Below are 16,388 nucleotides of genomic sequence, written 5' to 3'. Positions count from 1 at the left end.
AACAACTCTATTAAAATGTCAACAACTAAAAAATAACACTTATAATTCACATATCAATAGCCAGAATATCAAATGTCAACAACTCTATTAAAATGTCAACAACTAAAAAATAACACTTATAATCACATATCAATAGCCAGAATATCAAATGTCAACAGCTCTATTAAAATGTCAACAACTAAAAAATAACACTTATAATTCACATATCAATAGCCATAATATCAAATGTCAACAACTCGTATTAAATTGTCAACAACTAAAAAATAACACTTATAATCGAAATTATCGAAATTATGTGAATCAAAATTATGACGAGAGATATAATCGAAATTATGTGAATCAATACACAAGACATTATCCAAATTATTCAAAGCTTGCAGCAGAAAAATAGCTTACTGACTCTACATAAAGGAATTAATTAATCTAAAATACTTTATAAAAAAAACTCAAAAGTAATCGGCTGATCGAGTGACCTTTATTGTCCCAATTAGTGAGAATTAGCAGCACCAATTTGATGCCATGCGTTTCCGGAGACGGCACCGGTGATGCTACTAGATTTTCCGCACCCTCAGTCTCAGGAGCCAGCGACGGACTTCTGCTCAGAAAATCTTCATTTCAGTTGAGCTCCGCTGCAGTAGACGGATCCATCCAGTCCGAATATGAATCAGCTGCACCGTCGAAGGCCTCCGGAGCTGGTGCCGGACTCTCGGATTTCTCCTTGTGCGCCGGCGACGGTGCCAGAGAAGGAACTATGTGAGATTTACTCTTACCGAAAATCCTATGAATTGGATCCAGAGAAAGAGCTATGTGATCTTCCTTTAGCAGAAACCCTAGGAATTGGGGCTGGAGAAGGGGCTAAAGCAGCGACAGTTTTTTACTCAAATTACCATTTTGACCTTTTTTAATTAATTAATCCTAAAATATTTTTGATGTGGCAAATTATGGACCACTCATTTAATAAAGTTGAGTGGCTAATAATGCATCTCAATTCTCAATTAGAATAAAAAATCTCAATTGATCACAACCCTATATATATATATATATAGGGGTGCGTTATAATGATAACTCCAATTTCCGTAATAACCCTATAACTAAATCTTGAACACACGTTTTTAAAATCACGCAGTCTAGATTCAAACTTAGATTTACTTCATAAAAAAAAGCACGGGGGTAAATATGTTATTTCACTCATGATAAAATTTGAGTATACAAATTTCCTTCATTTAATTTCTGAATTTCGCTCATTTTATCATTTTATCAGTCAAAACTATTATTCTATGAAATAAACCCATCATTTTATCACAAAGCAGTAAACGTATCATTTTATAACTCAGAGTATCATTTTTATAAGCTAACTGTCATTTTATCCGCTTAGATTATCATTTTATAAGGTAAAAGTATCATTTTATTAAACAAAAATGTCATTTTATAGACCAAAAATACCTATCATTCTATCGGCTGAAAGTATCATTCTATCGGCTGAAAGTATCATTCTATCAAGCAAAAGTATCATTTTATCAATTTTATGTCATTTTGTCACGTTAAAGTATCATTTTATCAGCTTATATGCAATTTCTCCAGCTAAACTATCATTTTTATAAGCTAAATGTCATTTTATCCGCTTAGATTATCAGTTTATAAGGTAAAAGTATCATATTATTAAACAAAAATGTCATTTTATACACCAAAAATACCTATCATTCTATCGGCTGAAAGTATCATTCTATCGGCTGAAAGTATCATTCTATAGGCTGAAAGTATCATTCTATCGGGCAAAAGTATCATTTTATCAGTTTTATGTCATTTTGTCACGTTAAAGTATCATTTTATCAGCTTATATGCAATTTCTCCAGCTAAACTATCATTTTTATAAACTAACTGTCATTTTATCCGCTTAGATTATCATTTTATAAGGTAAAAGTATCATTTTATTGAACAAAAATGTCATTTTATACACCAAAAATACCTATCATTCTACCCGGCAAAAGTATCATTCTATAGGCTGAAAGTATCATTCTATCGGGCAAAAGTATCATTTTATCAGTTTTATGTCATTTTGTCACGTTAAAGTATATTTTATCAGCTTATATGCAATTTCTCCAGCTAAACTATCATTTTTATAAGCTAACTGTCATTTTATCCGCTTAGATTATAATTTTTTAAGGAAAAAGTATCATTTTATTAAACAAAAATGTCATTTTATACACCAAAAATACCAATCATTCTATTGGGTGAAAGTATCATTCTAACCGTCAAAACTATCATTCTATAGTCTGAAAGTATCATTTTATTAAACAAAAATATCATTTTATACACCAAAAATACCTATCATTCTATCGGTTGAAAGTATCATTCTACCCGGCAAAACTATCATTCTAAAGGCTGAAAGTATCATTCTATCGGGCAAAGGTATCATTTTGTCAGTTTTATATCATTTTGTCACGTTAAAGTATCATTTTATCAGCTTATATGCAATTTATCCAGCTAAACTATCATTTTTATAAGTTAACTGTCATTTTATCCGCTTAGGTTATCATTTTATAAGGTAAAAGTATCATTTTATTAAACAAAAATGTCATTTTATACACCAAAAATACCTATCATTCTATCGGCTGAAAGTATCATTCTATAGGCTGAAAGTATCATTCTATCAAGCAAAGGTATCATTTTGTTAGTTTTATGTCATTTTGTCACGTTAAACTATCATTTTATCAGCTTATATGCAATTTCTCCAGCTAAACTATCATTTTTATAAGCTAAATGTCATTTTATCCGCTTAGATTATCAGTTTATAAGGTAAAAGTATCATTTTATTAAACAAAAATGTCATTTTATACACCAAAAATACCTATCATTCTATCGGCTGAAAGTATCATTCTATAGGCTGAAAGTATCATTCTATCGGGCAAAAGTATCATTTTATCAGTTTTATGTCATTTTGTCACGTTAAAGTATCATTTTATCAGCTTATATGCAATTTTTCCAGCTAAACTATCATTTTTATAAGCTAACTGTCATTTTATCACCTTAGATTATCATTTTATAAGGTAAAAGTATCATTTAATTGAACAAAAATGTCATTTTATACACCAAAAATACCTATCATTCTACCCGGCAAAAGTATCATTCTATAGGCTGAAAGTATCATTCTATCGGGTAAAAGTATCATTTTATCAGTTTTATGTCATTTTGTCACGTTAAAGTATCATTTTATCAGCTTATATGCAATTTCTCCAGCTAAACTATTATTTTTATAAGCTAAATGTCATTTTATCCGCTTAGATTATCAATTTATAAGGTAAAAGTATCATTTTATTAAACAAAAATGTCATTTTATACACCAAAAATACCTATCATTCTATCGGCTGAAATTATCATTCTATCGGCTGAAATTATCATTCTATCGGGCAAAAGTATCATTTTATCAGTTTTATGTCATTTTGTCACGTTAAAGTATCATTTTATCAGCTTATATGCAATTTCTCCAGCTAAACTATCATTTTTATAAGCTAACTGTCATTTTATCCGCTTAGATTATCATTTTTTAAGGAAAAAGTATCATTTTATTAAACAAAAATGTCATTTTATACACCAAAAATACCTATCATTCTATTGGGTAAAAGTATCATTCTATAGTCTGAAAGTATCATTCTATCGGCTGAAAGTATCATTTTATACACCAAAAACTATCAACTCAGAATATCATTGTATCCGGCAAAACTATCATTTTATGATGCAAACCTAAAATTTATAAGCCAAAACTATCATCTTAACACAAAAACGGCAAAATATAATTTAATTAAATAAGAATTTCAGTACATCAGAAACATAAACCAATCGACAGATAATATTCATCAAAAATCAAATCGCGGAGAATCTGGAGATTATGGAAATCTGAAACCAAATCGCGGAGAACAGGAAAGAATCGAACTGAGAAAGAGAGAAAGAATGGAGCGAAATTCAGAAATTTAAATGAGCGAAATGACATATTTACCCCCGCGCCTTTTTTTATGAAGTAAATCTAAGTTTGAATCTAGACCGCGTGATTTTAAAAACGTGTGGTCCAGATTTGGTTATAAGGTTATTACGTGATTTAGGGGTTATCATATGATCACAACTATATATATATATACTAATCATATTTTTGTTTCGTACTTATTTAATTTGCTTGATTTGTATACTTTGTAAATGTCATGTTATCCCATATGTAATTTATAGTATTAATAAGATTTTGGATCAAAAAGAAATTGACAGCAGGCGAGCTTCGCCATCCGTTTCTTACTGTTAAAGTTATAATATGGTTGGTTGAAAATTGACTATGATACAAAGATACATTAACCGGACGTAATACAACCCAATGAAAAATGGAGAAACTAAATGGAAATAAACTAAATTAAAATAACAAATTAGAAACTATAAACCATAGATATAATTTGTAAGCCGAGTCGAAGATTCCTCTTTGCGCAAAACGAGATACGCCCCGTTAGTGGTCTCGGTTTGGCGTGTCGTCCCCAAAGATAAAACGGCTTCGTCTCTGAAGTAGCAGCACCGCTAGCAGCAAAGCTCCGGCAAACGGGAGTAAGGCAAGGGCAGAGCTTCGACGGGAAGACTATTCAAAGAGGGAGAGAGCTATGCAAATGATATGAGTTTGTTGTGTGTTCAATCGTTTGCAATGCATGGAGTGACTGCCTATTTATAGGCCAAGTCCACTCATTTGGCATTGATGGAGTCAACAACCATTATGTGTGCCATGATGGTTTTACTGTAACCGCCGGGGGTTACTGACTGGTGCACTAGCCATTGGGAGCTGAAGAGACACGACGCACCTGGACACACTACACGACGGGATACACCATGGACCGTCGGGGACCTTTTGTCTCCTGTTATGCGTCGGGAACATGACGTGGACCAGGACCACCATGAGTCGGGGTCCGTCGGGGATAGCGTGGAGTTTGGGGTGGTCTAAAAAGAACAAGCGGGGCTTGACCCACGCTCAATGACGTCGGGGACCTTTTGTCTCCTGTTATGCGTCGGGAACATGACGTGGACCAGGACCACCATGAGTCGGGGTCCGTCGGGGATAGCGTGGAGTTTGGGGTGGTCTAAAAAGAACAAGCGGGGCTTGACCCACGCTCAATGACCAGCTCCAAAGACCAATAGCCAAGGCACAAGGCACACGACACTCGGTGCACGGGCACGGGACACGGTGCGCGGCTCACGGGCGGGCGACTGCGGCGCGCGCGTGTGCGCGCATGTGGGTTCTGTCACCCATCTTATTCCACGATAATTATTACACATAATATTTCATCTTATTAAATACTTCATCAAAGAAGTTTATCATCCCCGATGTGAGATAATTAACACTTAGTTAATTACTCCCTTAGTTTTTCTCATAGCTCATTTTTAGCTTTATTGTGACCAACTTTAATATATTATTTCTCACTAATCGGGAATCGGATTTGAGAAAATGAATATACTACGGTCATCTACTCGGAATGTAGACCGACGCAATTGCATTTAATTTCACAAAATTAAATGTCTTGTAACATTTATTATTAGTCAAAGTCGTTTGACCAAACACGATTCCAATAAATATAAGGTTAAGTGACTATAAATAGGACTATAGGAGGTTCAGTCAAATATTTTTTGGCGTTAAAGAGGGACTTAGTACTACTACTACTATATAAATTAGTATAAGAGCATCCACAACCGTGCTCTTACCAGCGGCACGGTTGTGGGCCCGGGTGGTACTATTCATGCCTGCTCTCTGGCAAGAGCACAACACCCACAACTGTGCTCTTCCGCAAGGACGAGCACAATTAATATAAAATTCAATTACACAAAAACATTTTCATAATACTAAAATTCATTAAAAAAACCACAATAAAAATAACAAATTACAAATAAAATAAAAAGACATAATTAAAATCCTAAAATTAAAAATTACATAATTAAAATACTAAAAATTAAAAATTACATAATTAAACTCCTAAAATTAAAAATTACATAATTATTGGCTAATATAACCCGAGGAAGACTACGCATCCGGCGGCACCAACCCCAATTGTTTTTGGAGACCCAATATCATGGACTCGTGCATTTGAAGTTGCGTGGGGGTCATAGTTGACCTATCGGCCATATTGAGTTGGGCCAAAAGGGCCCACAACGAGTTGTTCGGGGGTGGAGGTGGAACATAGGGTGCGGGTTCGGGAGCAGGGGCAGATGGAGTCGCGGCGCGACGTCGTTCGGCCGCCGCCTTCTTCCTACCTTGCGGTCGGCGTCGGGAACCGCTTGGTTGGGCATCGGGGCTACCCAAGTTAGCTTCGGCGAGTTGGCTAGCCACTTCTTCGCCGGCGTCGGATAGGGATGCCGACCGTGAGCGTTTGGAGGAGCCGCTAGAGGAGGATGTTATGCCTCCCTTATACTTCGGGTGCGTCCGCGTCTCCTGCCAAACGTTAAGATATTTGAACGACTTACCGTTCATGGATTGGTAGGTGCTCAGCGAGGCGGTGATGATGTCGACCTCGCTTCGGCCGCTCCCGGCATTCCGGGACTCCTGGATGAAATAGCCGTTGAACTTGCCAATTTCTTCGTTGGCTCGGCCGATGCAGTTGCGCACCATACTCTCGTTGCGCTCGATCGTTCCCGGCGGCCGGTGTGCATTGTACCGGCTAGAGACGCGCCACCAAAAGTGATCGCCGGATTGGTTCGTTCCAACCACCGCATCTTCGGAGATTTCCAAGTACGCCTTGAACAATCTTTCCATCTCCGCCGGTGAGTACAGTGTGCGGACACCGGCGCGAGATGGAGGATTCGGCATTTGGGAAGGGGCGCGAGGCCTAGGCTCCGGTGTCCACCCGTAGCGCCCATCGGAGGCACCTTGATCGTCGATTGGGTATGGCCGGTAGCCACTCGGAACGCCCGAATCTTGGGTGAGAGGAGGGGCCGAATATTCCGTTTCCGGACTATGAAACGGTTGCGAACCGAACCATTCGGGGTTCCAACCGTGAGAGCCGCTTGGGTTGTCGTCGTTACCGGACATAGTGGTGTTGTAGGGTGTGAGAGGAAGATGAAAATGGATATGAGAGATTGATGATGAGAATTGTGTAGTGAAAGTGTGAATTTTTTGGAGTGAAATTGGGGGTATTTATAGATGAAAGTGTGTATTTTTGGGGTAAAAAAATAAAAAAAAAAATTAAAAAGTGGGGAAAAACGGTTATAAACGGATATAATTTTTTGGGGAAGTGAAATTTTTTTTTTATTTTTTATCGATTTTTTTAATAAAAATCCGATTTTTTTAAAAAAAAAAAATAAAAAATTGTTTGAAACCAACGGCTATGCCGTTGGCGAATCGGAGACCGCCACGTGCAGCGCCGTGCCAGCGGCGCGGTTGCAGCGGTGGCGGTCCTTCGCCTTGCCGCTGGCACGGACGGCGGTGGCGCCAACCGCCACCGCTGCGGATGCTCTAAAGGTACAGATAAAGGGTGAGATTCACTGACACGTATAGTAAATTACTCTAAAAATGTGTAAATATTAAGCCAATTTTATCATGATAATGACATATATCAATTAATTGATCTATTTATATCTAATTTCTGTAACAAAAAAAAGTAACAATAGGAGATTGCACAAAAAATCAATATAGAACTTACCTAGTAAAATATGACAAAAATAGAAATATACTAGTACCTCTATATACAGTGGAGAGATAGAGAGAGAGATGACCAAACAATTAAATATTAATCCGAATAATTGATACTTGTATGAATTTGCCATTCATCACAAATGTAGCCTTATGTTATTCAAAAGCATGGCCGTTTATAGTTATAGAGGGACTAATTCCACCCTATTATAATATGATTGTGTATATCAAAATATTTTCTAAATTCTCGATCAAAATTGATGAAAAAATAGGGAGTATTTATTTATAGTGAAATTGATTAAACAATAATGAGATTGAGAAAATGAACATATGAGTAAAAAGTTGAAACGAGAACACGAGTACTTTATAAAGAAAAAACAGAATAAATGTGTGATTATATGACTGTACGTTTTTGAAGGGAGTGTACGCTGCATATTTCTAAAAACGTACTACATGAATTAATGTGATTATGTAAACAAACAACTTAATTATTTTATCATCTCCAAAATAAAATTTTAGAAACATATAGTTGTACATTTTTTACAAAAACGAGGGAGGCCAAATACTGTATCCAACAATTATTGAAGGTGACTTAACTATATATCCTACAACTGTTAATCGTGATTTGGGGCACTGTTATACTCCCTCAATCCATGATTAAGTGTTCCAAGTTTTCTTTTTCGTTTGACCACTGCTAAGAGTCTCATTTACTTTTTTATATTTTGTGGTAATGAACATCACTTTCTATTAATTTATCTCATTCACAGTTTATTACCATAAACTAATCACCATATAAAAGTAGGATCCATAATCTACTAATTTTTTCTATTTTCTTTCTATTATATTTCTTAAAACTTGAGCGAGGTACATAATGCCACTTATCCTAGATGGAGCCGGAGGGAGTGAGTGCAAAGAATTTCAGAGGATAAAAGATTCTTCTGAAGTTTAGGAGGCCTCTGCCAATTCATATGATTCTCGAAGTAAAGCAAAGTACTCCCTCCGTCCTAAAAAAGAAAATCTGTAAATAACACGAGTTTTAGTGTGTAATTGGTAGTAAAAAAGGTAGAGGGAAGTAATGTTAGTAGATAGTAAAGTCCATATTATTAGTGTGTAATTGGTTAAAAACTTTCCATATTTAGACTTGATTAAATATTGGGGGACGACTTAAAATAGTAAAATTAGTCTATTTTTTTATGACAAAGGGAGTATATTAAAGTAATAAGGTTTTCAATCTGATATAGTGTGATAATTCTAGAATGACTCGTATACTCTCGGTATCTGTTTCATTAATTAATGGGCAATTCTACTTGTAGCCGAATTAATAGATACCCTGATTTTGAATTTAATCGGGAGAAACCCTAAAGCCGCGATTGCGAACTTTATTTAGAAAACAAGAATTAACAAAAAAAAATATCTAATTAGTTCATTATCAACTTCAACAGAATTCTAAATTTTCCTTCAAACTTGAAATTTAATCGTAAAACACTCAAACTTGCACATACGTATTAATTTGGGTGGAAAGGGAAATCAAAAGCAATGTACTCCACTTATTTTGAATCATTAGGCCATCCGCAATGGGGCGGACGATGGCACGCCCGATGGCGCACATCGTCCGCCCCATTGCGGGTGCGTGACATAGGCCGCGGACGATCGTCGCGCCCTATACTAAAGGCGCGGAGTATAGCGCGGACGATGCCCATCGTCCGCCCCATCGTCCGCTCCATTGCGGCCTACGCGGACGATGGCCGCGGACGATAGGCCATCGTCCGCGCCATCGTCCGGCCCACTGTGGGCTACGCGGACGATCGACGCGGACGATGACACGCGGTTTCGTTTTTTTATAAATAGAGTTCATTTGTAATTTCATTTCACGATTTCACTTTCGAAACTTATTACATTTACATAATTACTACGAAATAGGTTCAAGTTCCAATAGTCCTATGTTTAGCGGAGAGGCGCGTTGGCCGGGTACAGAACCCGGCGAATATCGTTCGTTCGACGCCGACACCCAGTACGATCCCGATTTCAGTACGGAATCGTACGGGTTGTCTGACATGGAGCCGTCTCCAAACCGACCAAGCCGAATATCTCCGGGCGTTAATCGATGAGCTGCGTCGGAAGTTGGGAATTGCACCGACTTAGTTGTTTTTTTTTGTAAGTTGAATGGTGTAACTTTTTTTTATTAATGCGTCGCCATTTGTTATTTAGACGTTTTTTTATTTACTCGTTACTTGTTATTTGAAAACATTTAAATTAATTAAACAAAACAATAAAATGATGATGTGGCGCGCCTTAGGGCGCCCCACTGCAGGTGGGGGGAAGGAGGATAAAACTGATGACGTGGCGCGCCATAGGGCGCCCTACTGCTGATGCCCTTAAACGGCATTCCCTGACATGAATCTCAAATTTCATTAATGGACCCGAAAAACCCTAATTTTGGGTAACAAAAAATTACCAAGATCAAGTTGATGTTGGTGGTGGAATAGAATACTACAACACAGACAAAGTAAAATTAGCCTTATAAGTAAGAAATAATAATCCTATTCCGGAGGCGGCAGCCAGTTCAAGTCGATGATTGGTTTAGCGGCGCTGCAAGAAGTTGAGTTAATTGTGGCAGAGTTTTGATCGATCCAGGTGCTTCAGCATGTGGCCACCCAAAGCCTGCCCGGTGCCGAAAGCCTCATGGCAGTGCGAGCATTCGTGAATGTGATGGTGATGATCGTCACCCGCCTTTCCCTTCTTAGCGCGATGGTGCGTCATGTGTCCGCCCAGCGCCTGCGAGCACTGGAAAACCTTGTCGCACATCCAGCACGCGTAGATTGGATTTGGCAGCGGCGTGTCGGGGGACCCTACTTTTTGCCTTTTGATTCTGATGATCAAACCGGATGGATTGGTGATGCTCATCTTCGGAGGGGAGGTGATTGTTGGATCACTCGCGGTGGTGGAGCAGAAACCGCCGCCGGACTCAGAGAGAAGGATTAAGGACGTCGCGGCGGCGTATTCGTCAGCGTGTGGCGGCCGCGGTCGGCACGATCTCGTATTCCACCGGAGAGAAACTGGGCAGTCCATGACTATGTGTGTTTTCTGTTTGTGATAGTGTGAGATTGAAGACCGTTGATTTTATAGGCAAATTCTTTCCTAATTAGAAACGGATCCAATATATGAATATGGTAATATTTGTACAGTTTGATCTTAGTTTCGTCGGATTTCTTTCCTAACTTACATTACCGTTGGCATGTAAATATATATGGTAATTTGTAGTGGGACCAGTAGTTTTATCTTACTTCCGATATATATGGTAATTTGGATTAGAAACATCTATTAACCAACTGAAATTGATAGCAGAGAAATAATGTCTTTTTTTTTATACTTTATTATTTTTTATGGCAAATTATGAAATAGATCGCAATAAATGGTCAAAATATGATCCATCTCTCACTTAAAGATTAAACCACGTAAATATCTTGTGTTGATCGTGTGTTTGTGTTCTCCATTGTTTTACAACATGGCGCCGTCTGTGAGAAGGAGAAAATCAGTACTACAACAATCACTGAGAGACTGTCGACAACAAGGTTTGCGGCTTAAAAATTTTCGAGATCGAAAGATTTCAGTTTATGCAGGGAGTATAATAGTAGACTGCATTAATTGTGTTACACTTTGTAAAACTAGCGCTTCCTCAATTGGAAATTTGGCACTTTTATAAGCTTTATTTACATAGATATAAATTTAAAATAATCCATACAACCACAAAGGTAATTATACTCGATTAATATTAGAATAAAGTCTTGAAACAACAAGTCTTATTTCTAGCAAATAAAATAAAATACAAACTAACAATCATCATATCATCATCCTCCCTATATAAAGATGGAGAAAATCAATATCCACAAACAAAGGCAGAGCTACAAACACCATCTCAATTCTCACACGTGCATGGAATCAAGCCAGGGGCAATTTCGTCTATTCACAAGCCAGTTTTGTGTCAAAGCTGCTCAGGCAGATTGCAAATGCCTGAAATGCAGACAATGGATACCTATAATCCATGGTGAACATATCCTTCCCAACTTTACCGAACTGCAGAATGATCTTGTCCTGGTCCGAGGCCACCGGCTGGGAAGTCGTCGGGGCGGCGCTAGCAGCGACTGCTTCTGTCGAGGCAATCAGCTGGAAATTCTTCACGGATGCAACTGTCACCCTTCCCCGAAAGTTGAGGCACCAGCACTGCAACTGCTCGTGCCACCGGGGAGCCTTATTCTTCAGAACCAACGGCCGCGTTTTGCTATTATCATTCTCATTCGACAAGCGGGCCATCTCGGAGAATCTCGTGCTGCTGAATTCGGTGGAGTGGTCTAGAGACTGTGAGAACGAGATGCTCCTGAACGAGTCCTCTAGGGATCTTGCCAGAAGCTCCGGATGGCCGGGTACCACGCCACCAGGTTCGAGAGACGCGGCGGGGATTGAGTGCATAATGCAGTTCATCTTCCGTGGACCGCGTGTCCCAAGCACATTCAGCTCGTAGGTGATTTGAGCTATGTTGTAACTCCCTGTCGGCACTTTCGGAGATACTTTCTTGGAGTAGAACCGGCGGCTAGACCTCCCTGGTGGTGGGACGTTGGAACAAGGTTGTGTGTCGTATATCAAAAACCTCGTACCGAGAAAATTTGATCTGCCATTTGGCATCAATAATTCAGTAATACAGTTAAAGGTAGGCATTTTAAAGGTATAACAGCAAGCTTAAACTATACACAAGAATTTAGTCGACAATCATTCAAGATAATCTAATCTACTCTGGTTTATGTTATGCCTCATTTTATGCCTTATGGTATTGCTAAACAATTGCGCAACAAATTAAGAAAAAAGCCAGTAGCTCTCGAGAGCCCTCTCGTGTTGTAGTCGCAAAATTTATTGATAAGAATAGTTTCAACCATCAGTACTCTGCAAGTTAAAAATAATTGCGGGCAACATGGAAATGATCTTCATGCCAAACCTATTGATATACGGCATTTTGAAACAGGTCTGAATAACTCATCTTCATGCCATGATTTTTTAAGCTAAATATGAAATAAAGTTTTGAAAATAAGTCTTTATCTTCTGGAACTATGCACCAGGCACTTCCTGGGACCGATGCAGTCAAGACTAGAGTCAATAAAATTGCTCTCTTTTGAACCAGTCAATACAGAGGTAAATCGTGTAAAGAAACCTGAAATTCATTATTTTTAATGCTGTATAATACAAATACATATGTTAAAAATATAGGAAATGAGGTGCAAATTCGTTCAATCATATTCTACAAATAAAAACAACTTTTATAGATTCCAACCCAGAGTAACATCCTTCTTGTTGAAAGTTGAAACATAACAAACAACAGCCAAAAACTCTGCTTTTGCTTAACCTATAGGGGTTGACTATTGTGTTTTTAAGACTCACACACACTCATGAGGTTGACTATTTAAAAAAAAGACTCCACCCGTCCACCAAGAGTGTGCAACTATTACCTTATCAGGCTTCCCTAACGACTGCACAACTTTCCTCTTTTTGAATACCCCTCCTCTTAACCAGAAAATACTCCTTATTTACAAAAGAACCTATACATATCCCACCATCTTAACCCACTATTTGCCTTTGATGGGACACTTTCTCAACCAATTAAACATCTACCAATCATTCTATTAAAACTTGTGTGACCCACAGTGTTCCACACTTTTCGTGGACGGAGGGAGAGACTAATAGGAACAACTAAAATCAAGAACCTTCTATAAGCAATAAATGTAATCTTGGAAGAGTCGGAAGTAAACACACAATAGGATAATAGGACAGTAAGAAATTAAAGCCTACCTTAGTTTGCCAATGTATGTGCTACTTGATCTGGAGATGTTATCTGCATCCATAGAGATAACATATTCTGTACAAGTTGTTCTCCGAGTTCTTTTAGCTGAGAGAAGAAACTTCCCATTTTCAACTAGCAGAGCTGTAAATAAAAAAATGATACAGGGTCATTTTCAAAACATTCTCCCCATGTACAAGAACGCACAATTCATCTTTACAGATATTTTTTCCAAATACACACATTTCCACTACATTCTCATACAATGCCAAAAAGGAAATACAGCCAGAATTTATTACATCCTAAAAATGGGCAGTGAAAATATATTTCCTTAACAAAGACACAAAAATAATGATGAGCAAAACACAACGGCCAACTGGACATGATTCTTGAAACCGAAGTAAATATTTTTGTAACACTTGCGTTGAATACTTGAATTGTAATATGAGATTAGCTTCAATCCATTTGTGAAATTAAAATCACAAAGCCTTCGTTACATATAACATATGTAGAAAGAATTACTAGAGAGAACACAGTCATCTTCAGAGAAGAAAAGGCTGGATATACTTGATACATCTAAAAATTGAATAGAAATACTACTAATTATGGCTTACACAACTGAATTATTAGAGAAACATAGGGCAAATGAAAATACTGAAATGACAAAATTGAAGAACAAGTTATAGCATAATCCGACTCAAAAGTGAACTTACCAGGACTGAGACACAAAAACAGATGGTAGGTTAAATTAGATTTGTCTCGCTTGATGAAGCACTGAATAGTCCCATCACGAGACCCTGGCTGCAAAACAGGAAAAAAGCAGATTCCATATCAACTTCTTGTAAAGACACTGAAAGCTCTATTTCTAAGTAAGTGCTGCATTGTCCAAGTAAAACATAAGTTACAGCAGAAACAGTCAAAGAAGAAATTTTATTGAAGTTGTGTATTAGGCAGTAGAAAATGTACAGTCAATACCTGCTTAAGAGAAACAGGAAAAGTAAGTTTTCCGCAAAATTCCGGATTTTTAACTATTTCCTTGCACATGCTCCTCCAAGACCGGCAAACAGCTGCACACGCAACTACATGTTTCCGGGTGGGCCATGTGCTCTCGCTCTCCTCCAACCTTCTAATTACATCATAGAGGAGCTCAGGCGGCAGATTAGCCCACCTACTGTTCTGAATAACCAAAGGCTGGTCACTCAAGTCATTGAACGAACCATGTGATTTCCCCCTATAGTGTCCTGGCAACCTCACGTCAAAACTCCGCCGCGATAGGCTGCCAAAACTCTCCCTCAAATCCCGAGCTATACTGCGGAAAGACATTAAACTGCCAAAACTGCAGAATCAAGTGCTAGGTTTTACTGATCCTTTCTTTTTTTCGATAATTTATAGACCACTCGGAATGTGACCACCCAGGATGTCAATAAACAAAAACAAATTCAATGGAAGGAAAGATAAAAGTACAAAGGAGAAAAGCATTCATGGGGAGAAGCAAAGGAAATAAACTAATAAAAAGGAAAAAAATTAAAGCTGAGTAGAAAAGGATAGTTTCACATGGACTAAAAGGGAAGAGTGAATTAGTATCTTAATAAGATGCAGCTTCTCATTTTTGTACTTGCGGAGTGAAAATAAGAAAATAAAGGAGCAGATAAACAACACATCCATTCTACGAAAAAATCCATACAATCAAGCACACACAAAAGACAGATATTTCCCATAAAATAAAAATAAAAATAAAAAGTAGCAAGATTTATCTCAATCATAAAATCCGATTAGGTTAGGGCAGCTTGGAGAAATTAGACCACTAAACTAATCAAATCACACAAATTTGAGTTCATAATACTAAAGTGAACTGAAAGGTGAGAGTGACAAGTAAACCTGCTAAATGAACTTGAAGACAGGGCACACCTTCATATTTCCCTTCAGAGAAGTGCAAAGAAGCATAAAGTTCAATAAATACAGCATATTTAAGCTGAGAGACCAGGCCACACAAACTTTAATGCGATTCTTTATTTCGTAAATAGCCTTGATAACCCCAAAACCACTTTCTTTAAAAAGGGAAGAACGATTGAAATATAATGAAGGGAGATTGAAAGTCTGAAACAGATTCTTCTTTATCTTTCCGAAATTAAAAGTAAATAAGTAAAAGGGTGAGCAAAAAAAAGTTGTATCAGAGGTAAATGAAGCATTGACTTAAAAATCTAAAGCTTCAACCTTTAAGGAAATGAGATGAGAGATGTATACCTTAAAAAAGACACAGATTCTTCAAAATCCAAACCCAGTAGTAATTTTCTTTCAAACGCAGATGAATAGAAAGTGGGTGAGATATGAGGGCACTCACGAAGAGGTAGAGCTATCAAGAATTTGGCTTTAAATGCAGAGGAAAGAAGGGTGAAGATTGAAGAAGCATGAATTGAAAGAAATAGAGTATTAAATCGTTGATGTGTTTGGTTAGGTCACCGGGTACAAGTACGACATTTATTTTATAGTACTATATTTATATCGGTGCAACAGTAGAATTTCGCGACTTTGGCTGTGCAAGTCTACTCATATTAATAGATACAGTATGATTGAATGTTTAATGTGAGTATAATATTAAGCCGGATTTACCGACCACTTATACATTCTACACCAATCAAATGTCTACAAATTGATCATTTTTAACTGTTTCTATGATTTCAATTCATAACTTGAGAGAAGGAGAAATCACATCTTCATTTCATGACTAGAACAATCTTAGTTTAATACTCCCTCCGTTTCACTATAGTTGAAGCGGAACTTTTGGACACGAAGTCTACAAAAAAGAGATGTTGGGTGTGTTAAATAAATAGTTAAAAAAGTAAGAGAGAAAAAAAGATAGAGAGAATAAAGTATAAAGTGAATAAAGTAGAGATAATAAAGTAACAGAGTGTAAAGTAAGAA

General features: G+C 37.4%; 2 protein-coding genes across 3 annotated transcripts; both read right to left on the bottom strand.

Moving 5' to 3' along the window:
• Positions 1-10,246: 10,246 nt before the first annotated feature.
• LOC121773841 (zinc finger protein ZAT10-like) lies at positions 10,247-10,711 on the bottom strand. Its single transcript, XM_042170760.1, has one exon. It carries the CDS (start codon positions 10,709-10,711, stop codon positions 10,247-10,249), a length of 465 nt encoding a protein of 154 aa, XP_042026694.1.
• Positions 10,712-11,381: 670 nt separating this feature from the next.
• LOC121788434 (tubby-like F-box protein 8) lies at positions 11,382-15,942 on the bottom strand. 2 transcript variants are annotated; one of them, XM_042187116.1, is made up of 6 exons: positions 15,711-15,942; positions 15,345-15,386; positions 14,442-14,802; positions 14,180-14,267; positions 13,478-13,610; positions 11,382-12,308 (listed from the first exon to the last, which is right to left on the bottom strand). In XM_042187116.1, the coding sequence occupies exons 3-6, from the start codon at positions 14,787-14,789 to the stop codon at positions 11,603-11,605; spliced, it is 1,275 nt and encodes a 424-aa protein (XP_042043050.1). In that variant the 5' UTR covers positions 14,790-14,802; positions 15,345-15,386; positions 15,711-15,942; the 3' UTR covers positions 11,382-11,602. The 2 variants fall into 2 exon arrangements, with proteins under 2 accessions (XP_042043050.1, XP_042043045.1); XM_042187111.1 differs by lacking the exon at positions 15,345-15,386.
• Between the last annotated feature and the right edge of the window lie 446 nt (positions 15,943-16,388).

Source organism: Salvia splendens, chromosome 2 (assembly GCF_004379255.2).
Source record: "Salvia splendens isolate huo1 chromosome 2, SspV2, whole genome shotgun sequence".
NCBI lineage: Eukaryota > Viridiplantae > Streptophyta > Magnoliopsida > Lamiales > Lamiaceae > Salvia > Salvia splendens.
This window is presented reverse-complemented; position numbering and strand designations above follow the sequence as displayed.